This window comes from Anas acuta, chromosome 3, assembly GCF_963932015.1.
Source record: "Anas acuta chromosome 3, bAnaAcu1.1, whole genome shotgun sequence".
In the NCBI taxonomy this organism is placed as follows: Eukaryota; Metazoa; Chordata; class Aves; order Anseriformes; family Anatidae; genus Anas; species Anas acuta.
Window position 1 is genome coordinate 52,231,907 of NC_088981.1, and position 24,904 is coordinate 52,256,810.

The 24,904-nt window shown below is 36.9% G+C and overlaps 1 protein-coding gene across 12 annotated transcripts in view; it reads right to left on the reverse strand.

The window, feature by feature from the left end:
- Positions 1 to 24,904, reverse strand: part of SYNE1 (spectrin repeat containing nuclear envelope protein 1) — a 319,168-nt gene that overhangs the window by 124,718 nt on the left and 169,546 nt on the right. For all 12 annotated transcript variants that reach the window (XM_068677107.1, XM_068677098.1, XM_068677097.1 and 9 more), the window contains 16 exons: positions 24,203 to 24,379; positions 23,212 to 23,358; positions 21,439 to 21,564; positions 19,751 to 19,927; positions 17,698 to 17,963; positions 14,789 to 16,949; positions 14,073 to 14,410; positions 12,937 to 13,081; positions 11,685 to 11,903; positions 10,499 to 10,761; positions 8,739 to 8,904; positions 7,970 to 8,125; positions 6,706 to 6,858; positions 3,984 to 4,166; positions 2,173 to 2,310; positions 733 to 918 (listed from right to left, as the gene is read on the reverse strand). In XM_068677107.1, the coding sequence (XP_068533208.1) occupies positions 733 to 918; positions 2,173 to 2,310; positions 3,984 to 4,166; positions 6,706 to 6,858; positions 7,970 to 8,125; positions 8,739 to 8,904; positions 10,499 to 10,761; positions 11,685 to 11,903; positions 12,937 to 13,081; positions 14,073 to 14,410; positions 14,789 to 16,949; positions 17,698 to 17,963; positions 19,751 to 19,927; positions 21,439 to 21,564; positions 23,212 to 23,358; positions 24,203 to 24,379 (5,001 nt within the window). The remainder of the gene's footprint in view (positions 1 to 732; positions 919 to 2,172; positions 2,311 to 3,983; positions 4,167 to 6,705; positions 6,859 to 7,969; positions 8,126 to 8,738; positions 8,905 to 10,498; positions 10,762 to 11,684; positions 11,904 to 12,936; positions 13,082 to 14,072; positions 14,411 to 14,788; positions 16,950 to 17,697; positions 17,964 to 19,750; positions 19,928 to 21,438; positions 21,565 to 23,211; positions 23,359 to 24,202; positions 24,380 to 24,904) is intronic.

Genomic DNA, 24,904 nt, shown 5'->3' on the forward strand with positions numbered 1-24,904 from the left:
CTGACAAAAACAAAGAAACAAAAAACAAACCTAGAAATATATAATACTCTTTTATATTCTTTTTACCAAATTATTGTGTTTAATAAAATAATAATAATAAAAGAAAAAAAATGTGCCCTAACCATAAGAGCAAATAGAAAAGACTTTTGTGCTTTTTTCCTGTGTCTCATACCAGTTTATAGTGACCTCAGGCGTTACATAAGGATAACACACATACAGTAATAATAAACCCATATGGAAGAGTTGCAAAGAAATATCTGGAACATGAAAAAGCATGTTCCTTCTTTTCATTGCACTCTGTTGGAGAGACAGGTCTTACATTACAGAGTCCTGGTCTGGTCCAGTGCTGATTAGAATCAATAAACAGCTATCTTCTAAGGGAAAACTAAAGAAATGGTACAGCATAAATACTGACAGAGACATTTTCATCTCAGTTCAAGTATCTAAACCAAGGTGTTTAGTGCCATTTAAGTCACACCATGGTACCCAATACATCTATCTAGAGAGGGCAGATGTAACACGAATCTTGTCCCTATTTGGATCAGTAGCTGAAGTCAAGGCTGAATGCTCAACAGCATTGCAAGCAGTGCAGGACACCTATGCTTAGACAATAGAATTGTATCCTTTATAGACCACAGATAATCTGTACTGCTAGTACTTACAAAACCATAATTCTCTAAGCACATAGAAACAGCTGTCAGCTGATGTTAGAAAAAAAGTGCTTTCATATACCTTGGCAGCATCTTGGAGATTTGGTAACCGTACTTTGATAACTTGCTGTAACTCTTCTGTACGACGTCCCAGTTCCAGAACTTGCTGAGACATTGCTTCAGTAGAGTATACACTGGACAGATACTCAATCCTCTCACTCATGGCCTCAAGATCACCGTGAATCTCCCCAGACTCTTCAAGCATAGTCTAGATACAGATATAATCAGAACTGAATGCCAAAGTTGAGCTACAGATTGGACATATCTCCAAGTATATTCCTGTTGTTCAAGCTCCTCAATTTGTACACATGTATAAGTATGATTAAGTTTCACCAATTTACTGTAAGGCTTAGGCAATATGCTTAATTCTGAGTGCACACTCAAGTGCTTCAGGTTATATCAGGTTAACAGAATAAGTCTTGAAGCTTCAGCAACTCTGCTTACCATCATTAGTATTTTGCTATACATACTTGCCTATAAAAATGTAATATGCACCATCTACATATATGATTTGTTCTGGAAGCCTGATATACCCAATAGGAAGCAACAGAAAGCACTTGGATAACAGGGCAACAATAATCAATACTCCATAAAAATTGGATACCAAAGTGTTTAGTGGGGATGGCATTGGTTACGTCCATCTCCTAGACTTCTGAAGCAGGAAAAAAAACAAACAAACAAACAAACAAACAAACAAACAAAAAAACTACGAATGCTACCTCCCAGCTTTCTTCAGGATAAGTTGCCTGGAGAGTCCTACTCAGGATAAGGAAGTGCACATGTTATCCTGTCCTAATGTAACTGAATGCAGCTGACAATTAACTGATCTCTCTCTACATGTATAGGAGACGTAATTAATGCAGTCTTATTTTGGCATTTGTGAGACATGATCATCTCATGATGGTTTGATTTTTTTCACATGATCATACACTGTCATAGAGAGCTAAACACTAATGTGAGATGTTCAGGAAGCACTTGGGAAGAAGAAACATTCATTGGGCATCAGTGCGAACATTTGGTATGAAACTGCTCAAATGTGAACAAAGGCTATTCTAACTTAGCTTAAAACTGAAAAAGACTGAAGATTTTGTTTGGTTAAGTTAGAATTTATAAAATGTTCTTGGATAGGAATCATCTAGTGCCAGGAAAAGAATTACTATGATCTTTATCTAGGAGAGTATTAGCTGTAATGACATATTCAGTGTGATAGCATCCCACTGTCTAGACACAGTGTTCAGTCAGATGCTGCTATGAAGCCAATGTACTTGAGTAAACAGAGAGATCATTTGAAACAGTTTTATTCAACAATGCATCCTTATTTCAGTATTCAAAACAATTATTGAAAATAAAGAAACCTAGCATATTTAGGCATTTTTCTCTCAAGGAAAGAAAAGAAAATGTGTGGAAAATAAAACTTCAATTCTTTTATACACTTTCCCTTAAATTTCACAACTATAATCACCTGGTAGGCTTTAAATTGGTCACGAAGCTGAGAGGAAGAATTCCATGTTATACTACCATGCACTAAGATATTTGCTTTCTCAGACCATTTCAGTATGAACTCCAGCATCTCATTGTATTCTTCCAAATGTGAAGCAGCCTGGATATAGAAGAAAAATCCACCTTTTTAATCTAAGATGTAATTCTGTACAGTTCTTAGTAATGACAAAATTGCTTTCATTTCATTTCATTTCATTTCATGTTTAACTTTGGGGATAATTTTAACAACTTTTACTTACCGTTGAATATAAACCAATTAAGTCTATATTTATGGAGATAAAATAGGTTTGGTTTCAGTAACAACCGTATCTATTTTTGAGGAAAAAAGTCACCACAAGAACATAGGTAAACCTGGGAGATGGTTGCCTGTAGATGATGCTCATCTACACTCTACATATGTACATGTGTACATTCTACATATACACTTCCTGCACATACTTAAGCCACACACAGAAGTTTGAAAATAACGTATAGCTAACTGCAAGTCTCCTTTATGGCATTCATATGTTTTTGTCTCTGCCATGTAATTCCCCAAATCACTTTTATTTAAAACCTGTTTTGTCTACTCAAGCTGTCACATTTAAAAAAAAAGAGAAATGTGCATTTATTTCATAATACAAGAGCAAAAATGCTCTGTTTTTTGATTAATCTAATTTGTGATTAGCAAGTACCCTTTATTTACAATAGGATTAATTTTTCATGCATTTGTTCTGTATGAGGGACAGATCAACTCCTCTCTGTGCTTGAACTATATTTCTGTATTTCTCTACTTGTATGTGTTGTCTTGACTTTGCTTTTATTTTTATTTTTAAAGGGGAAGTGGATTTCTTTGTTGAACAAAAATTCCCTAACAATAGTTAAATCCCTTCACCTTTGACTGAACTCATGCTTCGATATTTATTTTCTAACTGTTTTTAAAACAAATTTTCAGAGATAACTGAAAAAAAATATCATGAAATACTTTTTCAAAACTTACAGAACCTTCTTCATGCATGCAGAAAAGAGAAGTTATAAATTATCAGGGTGTTGACTGCCGAACCATAGAAAATCCCTTTCTTTATATTAGCTAGACTTTATTTATTATTATTATTATTTTTTGGATCACGACAGTTAGGAAAAACTTCTTGCAAGGGGTTTCAGAGACTGAATCTTGAAGACAGCAGAGGAAGCATCTTTGTAAATGTCACAGGGAAGAAAGATTATGCATTATCAGGTTCTTTGTATCTAGACTTTTTCATTGAATCTACAAATTATATTCTCCCTCTACATATTGTGACTAAAGTAAAATATTTTTATTTTCGTTTTGTGTATGTATGAGGCAGCAAATATTGGTAATTGATAAGACAGAAGCCCTGAAAAGTATGACAACATAGTATTATTTCCTGGCATGCTGTTGTTAGTAGGAAGGTCTAAAATTTGTTCAGGGCACCAGAAGAACCAATCAGTAGATGCATCTCTTAAAGCAGCATCACCCAGTCAGTTATTCCACCCTCTTTATTTGATCCCATTCTGTACTCCTCTGCTGTGTGATGCAAGCTCTGAATAAAATTTTGGCAGATTTGCCAAAGAATGTCCCTTCTTGTGTAAATACAGGAAAATAAATGAGAAATTTGCCTGTACTTCCTCTTTCTGACCCCCCCCCCCCCCCAACACACAGACAAACAAACAAACAAAACATCACACACATCAACCAACTAACCAAACCAAACCAACCAACCAAAAATGAAAAAACAGTAACAACAAAAACATGACAGAAAGAATTTGAGACCATACCTGGCTGAGCTTGGCTGCTCTGTACTCAGCCTGTCGTATGGTCTGTTGGTGCAGTGCTGTGAGTTTCCCTATCCTGTTAGCCAGCTGCTTAGCAAGGGGTATGTTCTGTTCTGCAAAGTCTTGGACTGATGCATCTAATTCCACCAATTTTATATTGCAGCTGTCCAACTCCTCACCAAGGATCTAGACAGAAAAACGAGAAAATCAGTGCGACAGGAAGTGTTAGTTTTCTGGTTGATTATTTCTAGTTCAACTTGCAACTCTCATTTCATTTTTATTCTGGCTGCAAACCAGCAATGCTTGTCTAAGCAGAAAGGCAGAACAGCATGATGTTTGGTCACCTCTTATATGTGTCCCATTACTCTTTCTTCTCTGACTTCCTGGCTGAACTGGATAACCATTTTCTGTGCCATATCAAAAGAGTGAGTCACTTCAGAGTGACATTAACTGTTCTTGGCCTTCCTTCCATGTTTGTTTTTGAAGTGAATGGTCAGCACACATTGCCATGACAAAGATTTCTGTTTATTTGAAAAGGATCTTGTTATCCTTGCAAACTCAGAAATATGTAATTACTCATGAATGCATTATAAAAACTTTTGCATTTTCATAGCTTGATCTACACAGACATGTGGTTTGGATCATGATAGACTATTTCAATAGAAACAAATTTTAAATCTTTTTTTTTTTTTTTTTTTTTTTTTTTTTTACCATAATGACAAATTTTCTTAAAAATAAATCTAAAGAGTTTTCTATACTTTCCAGACTGATAACATGTTTAGTGGCTACAGTTTCTTGGGATGACGTGGTTTTTTCTTCCTGTTGCTTTTATGCCTAGGGTGTTAATGATTTGTTGCTTTTGTAGTATAAACAAAATAAGTCTCATCAAACACTTTAGCTCCTTACAATTATTTTTAGAAATATAAATTGCAATCATCAGGCAAAAACATTCAGAACTGAACACAACTCTAGCTGCAGGTGCTTTAAGCTTGCCAGATTAGGACTGTCCTAGCACAGATGCATTAGAGTGTAATTTATGATCAACCATTTATGATAAATGACTATCGTTCCACGAACAGTAACATGCTTTAATGATATTAATGCCTGTGTGTAGACATAAAGATAGATGGTGATCTACGCATCTAAATACAGACATACATATTTCAGACAAGCATAACTATCAGACATACCCAGTTTTCTGTTTCGTATACTTTCAAACAACTTGGTCAAGATTATATTTGACTAGTAAAAAAAAAAACAAAAAAACAAAAGCAAACAAAAAAACAAACAAAAATAAAAGCAAAAACCACAGAATGAGTCCTCCATGTCCTGCCTCTCCTTCCTCATCAACAAAACAAAACACCACAACAACAAAACCCTGGGGAGCCTGTTCCAGTGTGCAACCACCCTCTCTGTGAAGAACCCCCTCCTGATGTCAAGCCTAAATTTCCCCTGCCTCAGCTTAACCCCGTTCCCGCGGGTCCTGTCACTGGTGTTAATGGAGAAAAGGTCTCCTGCCTCTCGACACCCTCTTAAGAGGAAGTTGTAGACTGTGATGAGGTCTCCCCTCAGCCTCCTCTTCTCCAGGCTGAACAGGCCCAGTGCCCTCAGCCGTTCCTTGTACGTCTTCCCCTCCATGCCTTTCACCATCTTCATAGCCCTCCTCTGGACACTCTCCAACAGTTTCATGTCCTTTTTATACTGTGGTGCCCAGAACTGCACACAGTACTCCAGGTGAGGCCTCACCAGCGCAGAGTAGAGCGGGACAATCACCTCCCTTGACCTACTAGCGATGCCGTGCTTGATGCACCCCAGGACACGGTTGGCCCTCCTGGCTGCCAGGGCACACTGCTGGCTCATATTCAACTTGCTGTCTACCACGACCCCCAGATCCCTCTCTTCTAGGCTGCTCTCCAGCGTCTCATCGCCCAGTCTGTACGTGCAGCCGGGGTTTCCCCATCCCAGGTGCAGGACCCGGCACTTGCTCTTATTGAACTTCATGCGGCTGGTGATCGCCCAGCTCTCCAACCTATCCAGATCCCTCTGCAAGGCCTTTCCACCCTCATTCGAGTCCACAACTCCTCCAAGTTTGGTGTCATCAGCAAACTTGCTCAAAATACCTTCTATTCCTACATCCAGATCGTTTATAAAAATATTGAAAAGTACCGGCCCTAAAATGGAGCCTTGAGGGACCCCACTGGTGACCGCCCGCCAGCCTGACGCAGCCCCATTTACCATAACCCTTTGGGCCCTGCCCGTTAGCCAATATTTTTGTGGTATATAACTATAATTGAAAAATCAGAAAAGTAACCAAGAGTCTTTTTCATTTCCTGTAACAGCACCAATAGTACTTAAATTCATGACTGCACAAAATGATATGAGATGGACTACTAAGTTAGCTTCTATTTATTACAAGTAAAGATAAGACTGCAAAGAATGGTCTTTTCAATACAGAGTTAAAACAGGAGCAGTTTGAAAGCCTCATACGCTTCCTCAGGTTGCAATCATACTCATTATTTAAAGGGAAAAGCATAATTCTGTCCAACTGACTTGTTTTTACTCTCAGATACTCCTGACATTTTTTTTGTTAAGCCCTCATCTGCCTGTATAGGCTTGTTGAAAAAAAATAAAAGTTTGATTGCGCTCTTAAAAAATATAATTTTGGTACCAACTCCCAATTCTGAAGTGCCTGTGCTGTAACCAATTAAAGAAAAACTAGTCTTACCTTCTGTTCAAGTTTAGCTTGTGCTATATCATTTGTTTTCTTTTTCAGTTTGGAAAGAATTGCATTTAGTTCATTTGCTATTCCCTGGATTTTCTGTCCAAACTCTTGATTCAATGTTTTGATATGCTGAGTTTCTTTTTCTTTTGTTTGAATCTGTCAACAACAAGAATTAAATTCAGTAACCAGGAATCAGTCCTCCGGAAAATAAATTAACTTTCACTTAATTTTCTTTTAATTTTATTTTGCTAAAGTAGGAAGACAATAAAACTACTCTGCATAACCATAGTTTGACTACACTTGGATACTGTACGTTTGTCCTGGTTTCAGTTAGGACAGAGTTAATTTTCTTCCTAGTAGCTGGTGGAATGCTATGTTTTGGCTTAGGATGAGAAGAGTGCTGATAAAAAACTGATGTTTTAATTGTTGCAGAGCGGTGCTTACACCAAGCCAAGGACATCTCAGCTTCTCACTTTGTCCTGCCAATGGGCAGGCTGGGGGTGCAGCAAGAGCTGGGAGGGGACAGACCTAGGACAGCTGACCCAAACTAGCTAAAGGGGTATTCCATACCATCTGATGTCATGCTAAACAATATATAGGGGTGGCTAGCCAGGGTGAGGGGGCTGGACTGCTCGGGGTTAGGCTGGGCATCGGTAAAGCGGTTGGTGAGCAATTGCATTGTGCATCACTTGTTTTGTACACATTATTAGTAGTAGTACTATTATCTCGTTATTATTATTATTATTATTATTATTATTATTATTATTCTGTCTTAATAAACTGTCTTTATCTCAACTCACAGGCTTCACTTTCCCATTTCTCTCCCCCATCCCAGAGAGGGAGGGGGAGGGTGAGCAAACAGCTGTGTGGTGTTTAGCTGCCGGCCAGGTTAAACCACGACAATGTTACTAAATTATGAAGTCTAAAGAAGGGCTTTAGATCTGTAAATGGATCCAGGATCTTTCAGTGGTGCCCATTGCCAGGACAAGAGGCAATAGTCACAGACTGGAACACAAGAGGTTCCCTCTGAACATCAGGAATCACTTCTGCGTTTTGTGTGTGGTGGAGCATTGGCACAGGTTGCCTAGAGAGGTTGTTGGGTATCTCCTTGGAGATCCTTCAAAAGCTGCCTGGACATGGTCCTGGGCAAGCAGCTCTAGGTGCTTGAGCAAGCGGTTGGACCAGGTGACTTCCACAGGTCCCTTCCAACCACAACAATTTTGTGAATCTGTGCAATTCCACAAAAATTTAATCTGCTATCTTTTACCTGATCTTGTACAGTTACAAGGGCCAGTCCAACTTCTGCTAAATGAAGAGAGAGTTCAGAAGGCAAAATGGTATAAAGCCCCAAGTACTTATTCTGTTGTTGTTCAGCCATTTTTTCAACAGCCTGGCGATGAGCAGTTACTTCACCAAGGAGAGACTAATTACAGAGAAATAATGCTGTTAGGAACAATGGGAAAACATCTGCACAAATTTAGCAAGCATAGACATTACTTGCATCTTATGACAAACACACTTGTTTTCAATTTTTTGTTTAATTATTTCATTAAAAAGAATTGTATCTTGAAATTCCCTGGATTCTAATTTATGATGGTCTGTCCAGTCCTCTGTTCCAGACTGACCACCTTTATATGGAAAATACTAAGTTTTCAGCAACTTCAGTAATTTATTTTAATTTGTTGCTTTTGTTTCTCCCAAGACTTATGAGACAGAAAAGAAATGCCACATTCTGTACATTTATGTTCTATAGTTCTTCCGTATTTTAAATGCAGGGGGAAAATTTCCTAAACAATATACTAGGCACGTAAGGTTGCACAAATGCAAATACTTATATACATCTTTAAAATAAGATATTGTAGCCTATCAGCTACTCCATGTTTTATTTATTTATTTTCTGGTGGCTTACTCAAAATCCATTTAATACTTTGTACTTTGAATTGATGGTGGTTTGGAAGCAATTAACACTCACTATGAAATTATGATGAAGACACATTAAAAACATCACAATTTAGAAATTGATAAATTTGATATACTTGCAACTCCTGAAGTTGAGTATCCACTTCCACATCAGGATTTAATAAATATTCCTTTGTTTCCTGGATCCAAGTCTTCACAATATTAATCTCTGCTTCGACTTCCTCGCGCTCTTTCAGCTCTTGTTTCACCAGCTTCACACCTTTTTTCACTTTCTGTTGCATACTTCAGAAACAGAAACAATAATTATTTGTGAAGAATTAAGGAAGTCTAAACATATTGGTTTGTCAAAAAACACTGAATAATAAGGAAAACAATGAATAGCCCCATATCCAGATTAATAAAAATCAGAGTAATGTAGCTAACAGTTTACTAAAGTAGCAGACACTTTTAAGTTTCTCACATTCATTCTACAGTTCACACCTTTTTATTAGTGGTTTTATGTATTTTGACATTCATGCACAATTCTTCTGGGCAAATGCAAATGTTTATAGTACCAGACACCTACATCTGTGCTCAGCACCACAGTCTGTCCTTATTGTCAGTGGAGGAAACAGGCAATTCTGTGTCATGGTTTATGATGATTCATCATCATTCTAAAAGAAACTTTTGAAACAGGTCATAAAAACTGTATCTTAGACTTGTCTATTTCTCTCCACTAATTAGGCAGCAAGAATTAACTGGGTTATGTCGTTATTTTAGCTTATAGATGTCGATATCTATAAGCTAAAATAACATGAGACAAATTCTACCACTATTGGGATTTTCAGTGGCAGAATACCTAGGATAAGACACGGCTCAAGCATCTGAACACCATTTTTGATCCCGGGTCCTATCTCCACACTTACACTAAGACATAATTTCCACACTTTCCTCAAGAACTGCGATATCCTGTTAAAAAACAGAATACTTCAGATGTCAGATCAGTGAAAGATGTACAGGACTGAAGTTTGCAGCTCTTATGCATGTGACATGGATCTTATTTTGATATTCTGATATTTGATTTACACATGTATAATCTTTCAGAGCTGAATCATGCCTTACTTACACAAGCATGAAATCATCTCAGATGCTGTTTCTTAGAAAACAATTCTAGGTGAAGAATGGAATTACATAAGTGCTAATCTCTACACAATTTCTACAGTGATTGCTATTCTACTGTGATCAGTTATGCATAAACATAACTAACTTTGAACAGGCTAGGTGTAAGGTTTAAACTTTTCATTCCCTTTCTCTCTCTTCCCACTGTGGAGATCCAGTTAATGGTGTCTTGGTGCAGTTATGAAATGGATGTGAACCCTGAACCTTAACCATAAATTTTCCTGCTTTATATGACAGAGAAATACTTTAAATTTAGATAATACTTGTGTAAGGTACAAGATAACATTTTAAGATGTCTTCTGTTTGCCTGTGCACTAAATTCATTTGTGAAATTTACAAGATGCCTACTTTTGATACTGAAGTACTTCGAAAAGGAGAATCAAAGTGATAGACTAATCAAAAAAGATGATAAGATGAAATTGAAGTGTTTAAAGTCAGTTATAACTCTAATGTAGTTTATACAAGTCTTACATAAGTTACTATTATTAATGCAAGGCAGGAAGTACATATTCTACAATACATACAGTGGTGAAAAACTAATGGTAAAAATTTATTTCAAAATTAAGGATTATTTAAATTTTATCTGTTTATTTTAAACATAAATATATTATTTAAGTATTATAATTGTTAATGATAATAAAAGTAATATTTGAACTGTTATTACTGAATTAATTTTAAGTTACCATTTTTTTCTAGTGAATCTTTTAAAATTCCTTACTTGTGGCATCGATCTTGCATTGCTTTGATTTCTTGCATGACTGGTAGTTCTTCCTGAGATGGAGGCTTTATTTCCACATCCTGAAGCATACTAAGGGCATGCTGTTTGACCAGACCCAAAGATGATAGCTGGTAATCCACTTCCAGAAGGAAGCTGCTGTGATAATCCAGGAGTTCCAGGAGCTCTGTTTTAGAAGCCTTTTCTATTGAGCTTTCTGGTAAACGATCTTGTAGTTGATCTATTGCCACAGTGGCTTTCTCAATCTATGTAAAGAGATGCAGTCTCTTAATGAAATTAAAAATAATTTAGTAGAACTGATATAAAAATGTGCCAAACCCTGTGCTGTATGCTGTAGAACAGTTGTGGTAAAGGGCTGATGCAACAATCTCTATAGATCTAAATCTGTGACCTAATGCTGCTAATTGTAGTTAGGTAGCCCTAGCTCTCCACACTGGACTAGGGCTTGCTAACAGTCTATTTTGTTATGATAAGTGTCTCCTTAAATATACATACTTTTGATCATTTATTATCTTTATTGCCATACAACTTAGACCTTTAACCCTTTATGCCCCTATTTGGCATAAACCATATAAATAACAGAAAGATTATCCCTATTCTCAGAGAGACTGCAATCTGAGCATAAAATAAAGGACAATGACAAATAATGAGAGTCAGGTAGGATTTACGAAAAAAAAAAGAGAGGCATGATCAGAGACCAGTAACAGGCAAAGATATCAGTGTGCAAACTTAGAATTAGCAACTTCATTCTCTTCTGAAAAAAAAAAAAAAAAAAAAGAGAGAGAGAGAATGACTTAATCTAGAACGTATTATTTGGGAAAGGGAAACAGAGGAGAAGATTCTGAAGAACAACCAGAAATCAAAATACCTCTGTTTTTACTGTATGTGTATACATACAGAAGAGCAGTGCAAGCCTTAGAGGCAGTGGTTCTAAACCTAGGTCTTCCACAGTTGTTTTGTTGCTGTTATTTTTCTTTTGTGACCTGAGAAGAATCACTGTACTTCATAGTATTAGCTTTCTCTACCATGAAATTATTATTAATAAAATTGACTTGTTTGTTTCACAAGACTTCATTATAATCTGTACTCAATGTTTGTGAAGGGCAGTATAAGGAGTGGAAACCCATGTACAGTTAGAAAAGGAGGAGTTACCAAAACCAGAAGTTACCTTATCATTAAATCCTTTCCATTCCTGTACTGCATCTTCCAAAATTTTCTCTTGTTCTTGGGCTACATTCTTGAGCCGTGTCCAGCGTTGCCAAACTGTTGTCATTGATCTACTTATAGTTGCCTTGCTGGCATCATTGCTGACTTTTTCCAGCTGTGAAGCCTTTTCTTCTAGAGCTGTGATCTTCTCATGGAAAGAATTCACTATGGACACAAGAGTCTGCAAAAGCAAAAATGAGCATTAAGAATGCAAATGAGCATTTTTTGTATTTTATTTTTATTTTTTTATTTTTTTACAACGCAATACATTTGCAAGTGGACAAGCCACTTCCAGCCACTGCAGGTTAAAAGGAGGTACCCTACATTGAGTGAGTTGGTTAGGTTCAGCTTATTGCACTGCAATACATTAGGTACAGTGACTGGAAGGACCTGGTCCAAATTGCAATTCTCTAGAAGCAGCAGCAATCTAGTGTAATCAGATTTTCTTTTTCTTGCTAACCCCTCAAAAGGGATGGAAATGAGCGTTCAGGAACATTTTAATAGCAAAGATTTTAACCTCTATTATTAGAGCCTAAAAACAAACAAAAAAGCAATTCAAATGCTTGAACTCATCTATGTCATTTTAAAATCTAATATCATTTTAGATATCCAGATGTACCAGGATATTCTCATGAAGTTGGAAGACATGACAGTGCTCTTACAGGAGTTTCCTGCCTATATGAAGAGACAGCTGGAGACCACATGGGATGTCTTAAGTCTCTCTAACTCACTATACCTAAGTATATTTAGGTAGCTGAATGGCAGCAGTGAGGGCAGCATCCTAAATGCTAGAGGATAAAGTAATTCTTGTAACATTTATTTCTTTTAGACTAAATGAGTTAATATTAAATCCTATTTTATTGTCCTCATAAAACTATTAAATATGATGCAGAAAGAGATGGAAATTTCTGTTCTGAATTTTGCATAGGGTACACAGTTTGGGGACTGTTAGGAATCTCCTGGATTCTTTCATTCCCCTACAGTCACAGATGCACAGACTAGAAAAAGATTACGAAATATCTGTCCCATTCATCCCACAAGTATAATGTGTGTTCTGCACAACACAAAACAGCTTGTAATGTGCTAAAACACCGATAAGCTACAGGAAAATATCTAAAAACTCAACTCTAGGTTTTCACAGGTAAAGACCTACATAAAAAAATTTTCATTTTTAACTGAAGGAAAAGGATTCCATATCATTTTCAGCACCTTACCTTATGTGTTAGCAACTTCTCTTCTGCTTCATGAGAAGAAGCAGCTTTAGCTAGTGAAAATTCAGATAATTTTTTCTCAGCCTCATTCATCACTTCAATAACCTTCTGTCTTGCTGTCTGATACTCCTGCCACTCAGAAGCACACCTTAAACAAATAAAATGTCAGAAAAATCAATTTAATGCAATATAAAACCATTATTTTCCAAGAAAGCGATAGACTATTGCTAAAGAGCACACATACAGAAATGTATGTTGCTGATTTTGAGCTCTGCCTTAGAGACAGATAGAAACTGTATTTATAGCTTGGCATTTAATAGCCTTTGATAGAATTTTCCTCAGTGACTTTGTCTAGGTTGTGTTTGAAACCCATCCAAACTTTTGGCATCCAGAACATTCTGGAATAATGAATAACACAGTAATGTTGGTTAAAACGGTATTTCCTTGTAGTTTAAAATGACAGAATCACAGAATCACAGAATTTCTAGGTTGGAAGAGACCTCAAGATCATTGAGTCCAACCTCTGACCTAACGCTAACAGTCCCCACTAAACCATATCCCTAAGCTCTACATCTAAACGTCTTTTAAAGACCTCCAGGGATGGTGACTCCACCACTTCCCTGGGCAGCCTGTTCCAATGTCTAACAACCCTTTCGGTAAAGAAGTTCTTCCTAAGATCCAACCTAAAGCTCCCCTGGCGCAACTTAAGCCCATAATGTCTGCTTCAATTTTATTTGTTACTCCATGGTTCTTGTACTATGTAAAATAGCCATTCCCTATACATCCTCTCAGTGCTTTTCCAAGCTTTATAGAACTTTACCATATCTACACCTCAGGATCACACTGCTAGTCAGTGGCAGAACTGAAAAACAGAATCTAAGAGTCCTGAATCCCAATATCTGCTTCTGTTACCAGTCACACAGTTTACGATACTCCAGTTAGGTGACAAATCAAGTGTTGTGATCTCTTTCTTTCATCACTAACAAAGTGATGAAGGGAAAGGGAAAGGGAAAGGGAAAGGGAAAGGGAAAGGGAAAGGGAAAGGGAAAGGGAAAGGGAAAGGGAAAGGGAAAGGGAAAGGGAAAGGGAAAGGGAAAGGGAAAGGGAAAGGGAAAGGGAAAGGGAAAGGGAAAGCATACCTTTGCAACAGTTCTTGCTGGGTTTTTGAGTCTTGCTTTGTCCTTTTGCCCTTTTCTTCCAGTGCACCTAGATTCTGCACAAGCTCCTCTCTTACTGTGGCTTGGATAAAGGGCTCCATCTCAGACACCAGACCCTGTAACTCCTTCAAATGATTACTGAACTGACTTTCTGTGCTGAAAAATTCAATGTGGTTCCTTAGGTTCCCCTCTGAGTTCTCAACATCAAGACCATTTCCTGCTAAATGTAGAAATTCCTGAGCATCCTCAAGCCAGTCACTTGCTATCTGCATCACTTGGTAGTATCTTTGGCAACGGCTATACAGTTTATCCAAGGTAGCCTGAAATGGAAGTGAACATTATATAGACACAGACAAAAAATTCACACTAGCAACAAATATATCCTCATCAGAGTCTGGATTTTGCCCATGCCTGCTTTCTTTTCCCTGTAGTATATCTAAAACTTAGGTCTGGAGAGACCGGATGGAAGTAGGTTTTGAGTCAGTCAGCATTTCTATGCGCATGGATATGGGCATATTGAGAAAATCTTATTCCCCCTGTGTTCACCAATGGCAACAGACCATGATCTAAGGTGTCAGAAAAAAAGACAACAAGATTATTAAAATGAACCCTTTCATGATGATTACAAACATCAAACCACACAGTCATATTTTTCAGCTTAATGAACGAGAAGCTAATGACACTGAGGATGCACTAACCTGTCTCATGTGTATAGCTTCTTGAACTTCACCATCTAGTTCTGTTAGCTCAGCAAGAGTGTTTTCCAAGTCAGCAGGTATTAGCTCCTTTGCTTTCATATATTTCTCTTTCTCTTTATTGCTCAGTGCATTCATCACTCTCAGGCTTGACTGCACTTCTTCCTGATGTATCTGAACTTTTCGGATTTCTTCTTGGATGCTTTGCAGTTTGAGGTCCAAAATCAGTGTTTCATTGAGTTCTGTTTTGATCCATCTCAGCCAGTCAAGTGAGCGGCAGATTTCTGTTTGGAAGTCTATGCTTTGCACAAGTCTGTTCTCACAGTCCATCACTGTGTCTCCAATGGCAGCATGCAAAGACTTTAGTTTGTCTTGCCAAGACTGCAGTTGGTGACTTGTTGTCTCACATGCAGATGGGTCAAGCTGAGGAGAAAGGGCTTCCATATGTTCAGTTATTCGCTTCAGAAGACTCCCTGAGTCTTGCAAGCTGCCCACTAGAGAATGGTATATTTTTAACTTTTCCTCTATTGGGAGCATTTCTTCATTTACCTTAATCTGTTCCTTCTTCACTGCTTCTAGCTGTGCTTCAAGTTGTGTACACATTTTCTCATGTTCCTGACATGCTTCTATTGTGTCTTCCAACAGGTTGATTTTCTGTTCTATTTGCCTCTTTAGCTTGTGATATAATGTGACAAGTTTTAACATTTCATCTGGTTGCCATGGCTGGCCAGTGCTTCTAAAGGCCTCCTTCTTCTGGTTTAGTTCATCCACTGCTGCACCAAGGCTCACCACTTCACCTAAGAGATCTCTGTAGGCCTGCTGAAGTGACACAGCTTCTTTGGCTAAAACAGCAGCTGGAGCTTTGTCCATATTAATAAATTGATCTTCTAGCTCAGTCAAAGCTTTAGTTGTCAACTCAATCAAAGAGGCATATTCTTTTCGAGCATAAATTGTTTCCCGAACCTTATGGAATTTATCTTTTGCCAGAGCAGTGACAGTATTAAATTGCTGAGGGAGAATGTTAAGCTTTTCATCCAGATAAGAATGATCCACTTCATTAAGTGATGGTAGGATTTCTTGGCCATCTCTTTGCAGAGCAAGTAATAGATTTTCATATTCTGGAGATTGCTCAAGAATCTGTTGATATTTGGACAACTGGGTGTACAGTTCAGAGTTACTATTCATTACATTAACTTCTGGGAATGTGACAATATCAGCTTGTTTTAGCCAATGGCAAACTTTATCCAAATCTTCTTTGAAATATTTCCTGGAAACTATATTTTTCTCCAGTTCTAACAGTCTCTGATTACACTTTTGTAAAACAGTGTCATATACATTCTGTAGTTCTTGCAGTTTACCTAACACCTCACTCTTTTCTTGTTCCGTTGCTTCTTTCATTAATTCCCTTCCTTGAGCCCACAGCCCAGTGACTTCATTTTGATAGGTCTTCAGGTTAGCCTGGGCATTCTTACAAGCCCTAATCTGTTTGTTCACATCTTCTGGAAACAGACAGATATGTTCTGGAAACATTACTTTCTTCTCATGTTGGTGAATTTGGTTAATAGCTTGAAAGACTGCCATGAGAAACTGTGTCTTTTCAGATAGTGCTTTATTCAGGTGCTTTCTCCTCTGGCCAACCAGATCGCTGAGACAATCTACATGATGCTGTGCATCAGAAAGTGCTTTCTGCAGCTCCTGCCTTTCATTGAGTCCTAGGTTGGTCATCACCCTGTCAGCATCTTTCACCAGCATCTTCAGAACAAGCTGTTTGGCTTCAAGCTCACTACAAATGGTAAGATGATCCATGAGAAGACTCTGAGCCAAATCTGGAGGAGGGCTCTGTTTAAGAGCCTCTGAGATACTAGGTTGCTGCTCCTCTGCCCATTCCATTAGTTCTTGAAATCTGGAATGCACCAAACTGAACTCTTCTAAGGTTGAAACAGAAACTTGTATTTTTCTTTTGACAAGGTCCTCCATCTGAGTCCAGCGATGCTCAAAATGACCAAATTGCTCCTTTACTAATTCTTTGTCATCAAGATTTAGATGTTCCACCATCTTTTGTTTCTGATCTTTAAATTCTTCCAGAGCAAATCTCCTCTCCTGCAGTGCCAGTGCCAAGTTTTGCAAAGCTTCAAGGTGCACATTTGTACTTTCAGCATCAGATCTGTTATCAAAATGGATAGGATAGAAATGAATGATTAGGAAGGAATTTTAAAAGAGATTAGGATAAATGATGAGCCCACTATATGTTGAAATCAACATCATATAAATACCTAGAGATATCAGATTCTTTTGAAGGTACTGGTCTTGAATATAAATTACAAAGTTTAACATTTTTATTTCTCTCTCTTTCACTTTCAATATGGTCATCAGGTTGACCAAACAAATTAATATCAGTAATGCACAGCATACAGGTTATATTTCCCATTCAAACAACCAGAACACAGTAACAAGAAGTAATGAAGTTGAATCTTGTTTCATTGCAGTAATAGCAGCAGTAGCAGACTTCTGAAATATTACACACAGCCTGTGTGTTTATGCTATACACGAGTGAAAAGCAGCTGCAAAAATTTAGCAGCAGCAACTAAACTGAAATATAATAGTCTAATAGATTAAAAAAAAATGACAACAAACACAAACGAAAAGTTCAAACAAAACAGCCAAAATGCTTGAAATATCAGAAAATGTTATAGCCCAAGATGGGCTATGCCTTAAAGACAAAGACTGAAGATACAGCTCCTCAAATTCTCTTTATTTCAATACAAGTAATTATGTTATAATTAATGGGGGGGGTGTGCTGATTTAATTTAGGCATGGAAAAATGTATTTTTAGCAGATCCACTTAGAGACACTCTGTAAACTGCTCTTTCAGTGTATATATAATAAGCCTTGTGTGTGCTTTTCTTTTTTACCTAGCCAGGTTGTCCCACTCTTTTGTGAGCTTTTCCAAGAAAATTTCAACTACATTCATGCGATCATGGTAATTCCCTGTCCTCTGCAGATCCTCTTCCCTCTGTATGAGCAAACTGTGTGCCTGAAGGCAGAGTTCCAGCCACTGGTTGTTCAACTGTCCAATTTCCTTGTGTTCAGGTGATTCCTGTCCTTGGGTTAGTTTGTTTATCTTCTCAGTCACAGAGGTAAGAGCTGACTGCTTAGACTGTAACTTCTGATTGAATTCCTAAAAAAGATACAAACCAAAACCAATACGTTGTCACCTACTTTAAATTATATGATGAAATTTAAATACAAACTCTGAAATTAATATATTTTATAAGTACTACTTGTCTGCCCAGGCAAATGTGTAAATGTTAATTAGATAAAGGTTATGGGAAGGAAGAAAGCACTTTTTCCCCATCTTATCAGATGAGGACAGCAAACCAGAGCATTTTCCCACTGCCAATGATAGAAAGAAATTAAAAGCAAGTGACGTCTTGTTGTCTAGGTGCCTGGCCTAACGCCTCTTCTACCTACATTATTACAAGCAAGATAATCAGGGTCTCATGAGAATTCATTCTGAAAATACTGTTTGTAGCTTTTTTTTTCTTTTCTTTTCTTTTTTTTTTTTTCTTCAACTTTTCATTAGGTACTGAAAAAAGGAAGCAATGCCAATGAGTCTGTGAACCCCACATCCATATTTTGCATTGTATCTATTCCCCCAATAGTGACCATTATTCTTGTTATTAATGAAACAAAGCCAACAATTATTCAGTTATCATTACTATTTAAGTTAATAAACTCCAGTAGACAAATGAGCTAATCTGTACACACATTTACTGAATAAGTCCCAGAGAACCCAAGAAAAAAATATACATTATACTGACAGTTAAAATAATCAAATATTCTTTGGCACTTACACACTGTCTAGGGTAAATATAATCTTTTCCAAATTCTAGTTCCAATAACTAAGCAACTATGCCCAGCTCCAGCATTTTGCTGGGGTGATTCATTTTCACTGAGAGCTTTTGGAGTTCTGGAGAAGAGATGCTACTGCCCTTCTCTGCTTCATTCTTTGTTACTGTCTCAAATGGAGCTAGGCATCTTCCTACACCAGGGGAATACATGGGAAAAATACAGATTGCACCACATCTGACAGTACAACTGGTGCCTGTCATTCATAATAATCAGAAGTTCCTGACTGAAACAGTGAAGTACAGACTCCTGCCTCTTCACAGACACCTTTCATGATGGTTAGTGTAGCAGGTCTCAGACCACATTGTGCTGAGGTGTGTTCAAGAGCTACAGCTTTGTTTGACACTTCTTTAGAACAGAAAAGAAGTGCTGTTTACTTTTCAGCTAACTCCTGGCACATCAGAAAAGAAAACGTGAAGTCTAGACGAAAAATGAAAAAGCCAAGCATTTAATCAGTTATCGAATACATAATTTGTTTTCCTGTTTCTTCTTGTTACCTTACTGATGTTTGAGATGTGTGCAGAATAACCGTGGAAAATATCTGAAATGACGGAGGACCTGAAGGCATTAATCTCACTACTGAAGGTAAATTAAATTGGTTTTCCATTATGCCAATGCTCCTGTGCTTTTCAGTGTCCAGCAAAATTGAATAGTTTCCTAGACTGATTTTGAAATAGAACTGAATGATTTACAAGCACTGGAATCAAAGAACTTAGCAAGCACAAGTTGCAGACCTTATTTTCATATCCACTGCAATCAGAAATTAGACTTTTAAAAGTAAAGGCAAATCAAAACAGTAGGCTGCAAACTGTCTGCTGTTAAAAGGAAAAGGAAACAGAAAAGGAAAAAACACAGAAAAATAGTATTGTGCTGTGTTTTGCTCCCTGTGTTACCCTTTAGCATCAATAATGAAACCTTCTTTCCACTGTCTTCACTGTTCTTGCTTAGAACATATTAGCAATTCTATGCAACACATGTATATAGCAAGTATTGTAATTAAATCAGCCATAGGGTGAATGTCTTCTTTAACTTCTGCTCTTAACCTCGTCTCCTTACCTTAACCTGGAGTACCATATTCTGGGCAATGTTTAGCTCCAACTCTGCACGTCTCCTTTTCAAATTCTGTAGTTGTTGATCTGCATCCTGGAAATACATCCAGAGCTCAGCCTTCATTTGTTTTATCTCTTCCCAACCTTGAGCCAAATACTGTGAGTTCATTATCTGTTGCTCAATCTAGCAGAAAAGAAAAGGAAAGAAAAGAAAAGAAAAGGAGTAGGAATGCTTTAATGCAGCTATTTTTGGGGCATCAGATGATGAATACCTTCTTCCTCCCAGCACAATACTTTATTCACAACAAATTCCTGTACTAGATTCTGAAGGGGCTAATATTATTCACAAAGACACTTAACCTTCAAAAGTTGTAAAAATCAAACCTATCCAAGGAAAGCTGTGAAAAAATTCACCCTTGAGTGCAGCAAGGATATTTATATATGTATTTTGAAGTGTTCTAAGTCTTCAGTTGAAGCTTAAATTAACTGTGTAATTTGTAATGCATATTGCGTACCAAGGATTGTGGAGGACTACTCCCTATATGCCTTCACAATGACCAAAAAACACTTAAACAAAACACTTTAATTTTAATTTGCCTAGCCCAGTAATTTTGCCTATATGTCTTTTGTAAAATGCTGAGCAGAACAATGCTTACTGGATCTAAGCCCATTAATCAGTTTACACTAATTAGCCACAGAGCTTCTTTTGCTTCAAACCAGAAGTAGGGTGCCTTTAAGGTTTAGACTCTCAATCAATTCAATATATCTGAGTGCTGCCTTGTCTGTGATTTCTTTTTTTTTTTTTTTTTATTTTTATTTATTTTTTTTTCCCCCACTGCTTTATATATATAAAAGAAGAATCTCATTTTGATGTTTGGGATGCTTTCTAGTTACTCAATATTTGGACTGCAGTTTTTTTGTATGGATTACTTGGATTTGCACAATTTACTTCTCTAGTATGAAAGACTGTTACTGTATGTATTATATTTTTACTCTTTGTAGAAGTAGTTTCAGGAGTTTTGTGTGTGTGTGCATATGTGAAACTAAAACTTTAATGGTTAAAAACCCAGGAATCCTAACAATATAATTTTTCTAATAAGCTATGTTTATTTTATTTTAAAACAAATCATTAAGGTAATTTGAAACTTAAAATTGAGGTCGGCTTCTATACATTCATATGCTAAAATTGATGCATTCTGGATAAATTACATAGATTTATGAATTGACTTATAAAAATAATGATTATAAAGAATATATTAGTATATCTTAGTAAGAAGAACATCAATCTACTGTTGAATAAATAAATAAATATGCTTAATATTTAATTAAAAATAAGAATTAACTGAGTTATGTTTTATGAAGACAAATAATTTGGAACTGGTTTTCTTCCTTATGATGTCATACGTGTGGCTTTAGGACATTTTTTAGCACCTCAGTACCTCTCACATCCTTTGTCTCTTTTCTTTTTATTACTGCCAGGATAGCATTGTGTCAATTTTATAATATCTATATTATATATCTATATATACATATTTAAAAAAAAAAAGATAAAATGTTTTTGAATTAAATACTTAAGATGAATGTAAGATATAAGATAACATTTCTTTAAACCATTACCCAAGATGACCATCTTAAAAGAGGACAGATGACAGCAGTTAAAGCTCTAAATAGGATTAAAAGCTCATTATCTTGTACCATTTGTTTTGTTTGTTGAATATCTGTTGCTGTACTTTTCACTGTGGCATCTGACAGATCACACATGGAGCACAAAAGATCCAAATATGTATTAGCTTGTTCCTGCAGAGCCCGGAAATGTTTCACCTGAAGGAAGACAATCCTCATATAAACTCAGCTTGTGGAATATTTCTTATTTTATTAAAATCACGTTTCAGTGTTTAAAATTTAGCTCATTACTACCAAGAGAAGAAATGTAGACATATGCTATTTTATTACAAAAAATGTAAAAAACATGGAAAAGAGTAACTCTTAAAAATTTGATTATCATTGTCCATTTAGCAAAGTACTCAGTGACATGCATTACCTACCTTATTTCTTTATAATTAGAAGGTTTGGATAGACACACATAGAGTTTCAGAAAGGTGACTTACTTTCCCAAGGTAAATGGGAAGCAGGGCTTTATCCAATTATTAAAGTGTCTTGTTGCCTATACCTATAAAAATCTCTTGCATCTCAATAGATCAAGGAGGATCCAAACCAGTGGCAAAACAAGTTTTCCACACCCTCTGAAGCCCTCTCAACATCTACAACTGACAAGATCTGACAACACTATTCTGTTGAGGGTTGTTCCTCTTGCTATTGTTCATAGAAGCCCATCTCTCTCATGAAGATTTTCCTCATTTCACAAGAAAATGGTGGTATCAGTGTCAAAAAGCAGGCTTATACCTGCATGTAACATACCCCCTAGAGTCCCAGAGAGGAGGCTGAATGACCACTCAGAGGGCCAGTGGTGGGTCCTTGTAAACAAGAAGTTGAATACACCGCAGTGCGCCCTTGTGGCAACCCTGACTTACTGCATTAGCAAGAAAGCTGAGAGCATGCTCCGGGAAGGGATTATCCTCCGGTGCTTAAACTTGTCAGGCTGAGCCTGGTGTATTGGGTTCAAGCTTCCCTCTTAACAGAAGAGATATCGGCAAGCTGGTGCAAGTTCAGCAAAGAGGTAGTGTATACGTGGCAGTAGCATGTGGCATTTAGGCAGGTCTGAAGGAAAAGGGTTTGTCTAACCTAGAGAGGGGATGCTAATTGCCATCTCCTATTATTTAAAGGGTAGAAGGACAGATATCTAGAAGACAGACATACCATTCTCAGTGTTAAGCAGAAAAAGGACTAGAGGAAAGGGAAATCAAAATCTCTAGTATTTCAAGGTCTCAAGCTATACGGTAGATGAGAAAGCATTGAATTTCTGTGTCAAACCAGGTTAGTTTGAAAACAATGTACAAATCCAGTGATGACATATATTAAGTTACTAAAAATAATCAGAAAACAAATAAAACATCCTTAATCACTAATGTGAGCTGGAGGCATTTCTATACTATCAGACTGAAAACTTATTTTAATTGACTGATTAACAGATTCTGTGTTGATTGTACTATGAAACCAGGTGTCATGTAGGAACTTTAGTAGACAGAGATAAGCAATTAGACAAGCAGAAAGACACAACCTCTCTGCTAAACACATCTATGGAATATCTGAGCAGTTTTATCTAATTAGCCAACATTTTCAAGTAGCATATTTCTAAGTATTAAACAGAGCTAACAAAAGCCCTGTGTGATTTTTCACCTAAAGTTATTTTTCCTTCAAGGTACTCCTTTTTGAGCTGGGGACAAAAAATGAGGCTACACAGGTGTCTGAGGAGGCTAGAGGGAGTACCTAATTTCTATTAATATAAAGCTCTTATGTGAAATCACCTCATTAAGGATAACTGAGCATATTCAAGTGTTGAACTTTTACCTGTTTAACTGCATCTGCCAGGCTGAAGGGTGGCCAGGTACTTGGCTTTAATTCTGACTGTATTGTAGACAGCCAAGTCTGGCACTGTTGTAGGGTATCCTGATGATTAACATGCTTTTGGAGTTCATGTTCCAAACTCTGGTATACCTAAAATAAACAATTTGGAACTTCATTACATTTTCAAACACCATTATTGTCTCTCTTCCCACACCTTTCAAACTGCAGAAGAAAAGAGAACTGCTAAGACTGTAGTTACTTTAGCCCTTGTATAAACTACCATGGGATAGTTAACTCCTTAAGCTCCCACTGCATTTGTGGATAAAACAGACGATATCTAAAGCATAGCTACTGGAAAGAGAAAATAGAGGTGAAAATGAAGAGTATTTTCTCTAATTTCTGTATTCTTGTCCATCATTTTACCATTGTTATAGTATGAGGTTTTACCTCAACAACTCTTACTTCTTACTGACTCTGAAGGCTTTTTTTTTTTTTTTTTTTTTTTTGTGAAACCATGCTGTCCTGATCTCCTAATTGGAACTGACCCAGTTAGCCCTTCTTTATTGTATGTTCTGGTTTAACTAAGACAGACAGTATTTTCTTGTACATAATTAAGACCAGTTATTTATGTATTTAAACAGCTGGCACTAAAAGTGTAATTTGTTCCATCATTTTTGAAGTAGGAATAGCTTTATTTTCTTGACTGTGACTGCTCAGAAGCTTCGGTAACATGAATGCTGCAAGGCAGTGGAGAAATTAAGTACAAACTTCTGGATGATATGCAGCTAGTTCTGCTGGCTTCAAGGCAACATTTGGATCACAAGAAATTCATCTGCACCACAGTAATGATGAAATGCTATATTAGGAGCCTATAGGCTCAATTTATTTTGAAACAGTAGAAATGTATACCATTTGAACAAACAGAAAGCAATTACAGAAAAAAACAATGTTGTTCTTAAACTGTATTAAAAATGTTTTTTGAAACAAGACTCACCCTTTGGGCTGTACTGCATATGGCAGAATAGCTGTCCCTTGTCCCCTGAAGATGGCTTTGTATATTTTGCTTAAATTTTGCTTGAAGATGTTCTGTGCATTGGTTGATCAAATAATCACCTTTACTCTTCAGGTTGTTCAAACGATCTTCAAATCCTGCAATTTCTTCCATGATAGCCTAGGAAACAGTTAACATATTTTGAATAATATTTTAAATTTAGAATGTGTTCTGATCACTCCTCGTCTTCAGATGTGGACAAAGGTTTTCAGGCAATGTGTATTGTTACAGTCAAGCTATTAGAATACACTTTCATTGTAAAATCATTGTCAAAAGTCTTTACAGAGATATTCCACAGAAATGTTTGCAGTACTATTGTAACGTGTAAACATTATATGCTCATGCCCCAAAACAGAGTGCCCTTTGTCTTCCTTTGATCTCCAGGGTTGCATCAAATTCTCTTGTGTCTAATGCTAAGGACAAAACCTGATGCTGAATCATATCTTATTCCATAAGCTCTTCAACTGTAGAAAGATCTTTGCATAAGATTTGGCTGAGCCAATTTTTTATACCAAGAGGTTACTTAAAGGATAATATGCTAATCACAGTGAGGTAAAAGGTTTCAATACTCGCCCTTGGAAACTCAGTTTCTAAGTGTGTATGTGGTGGTGGGGATTGGATTATGCTTTATTTTATTTTACATAA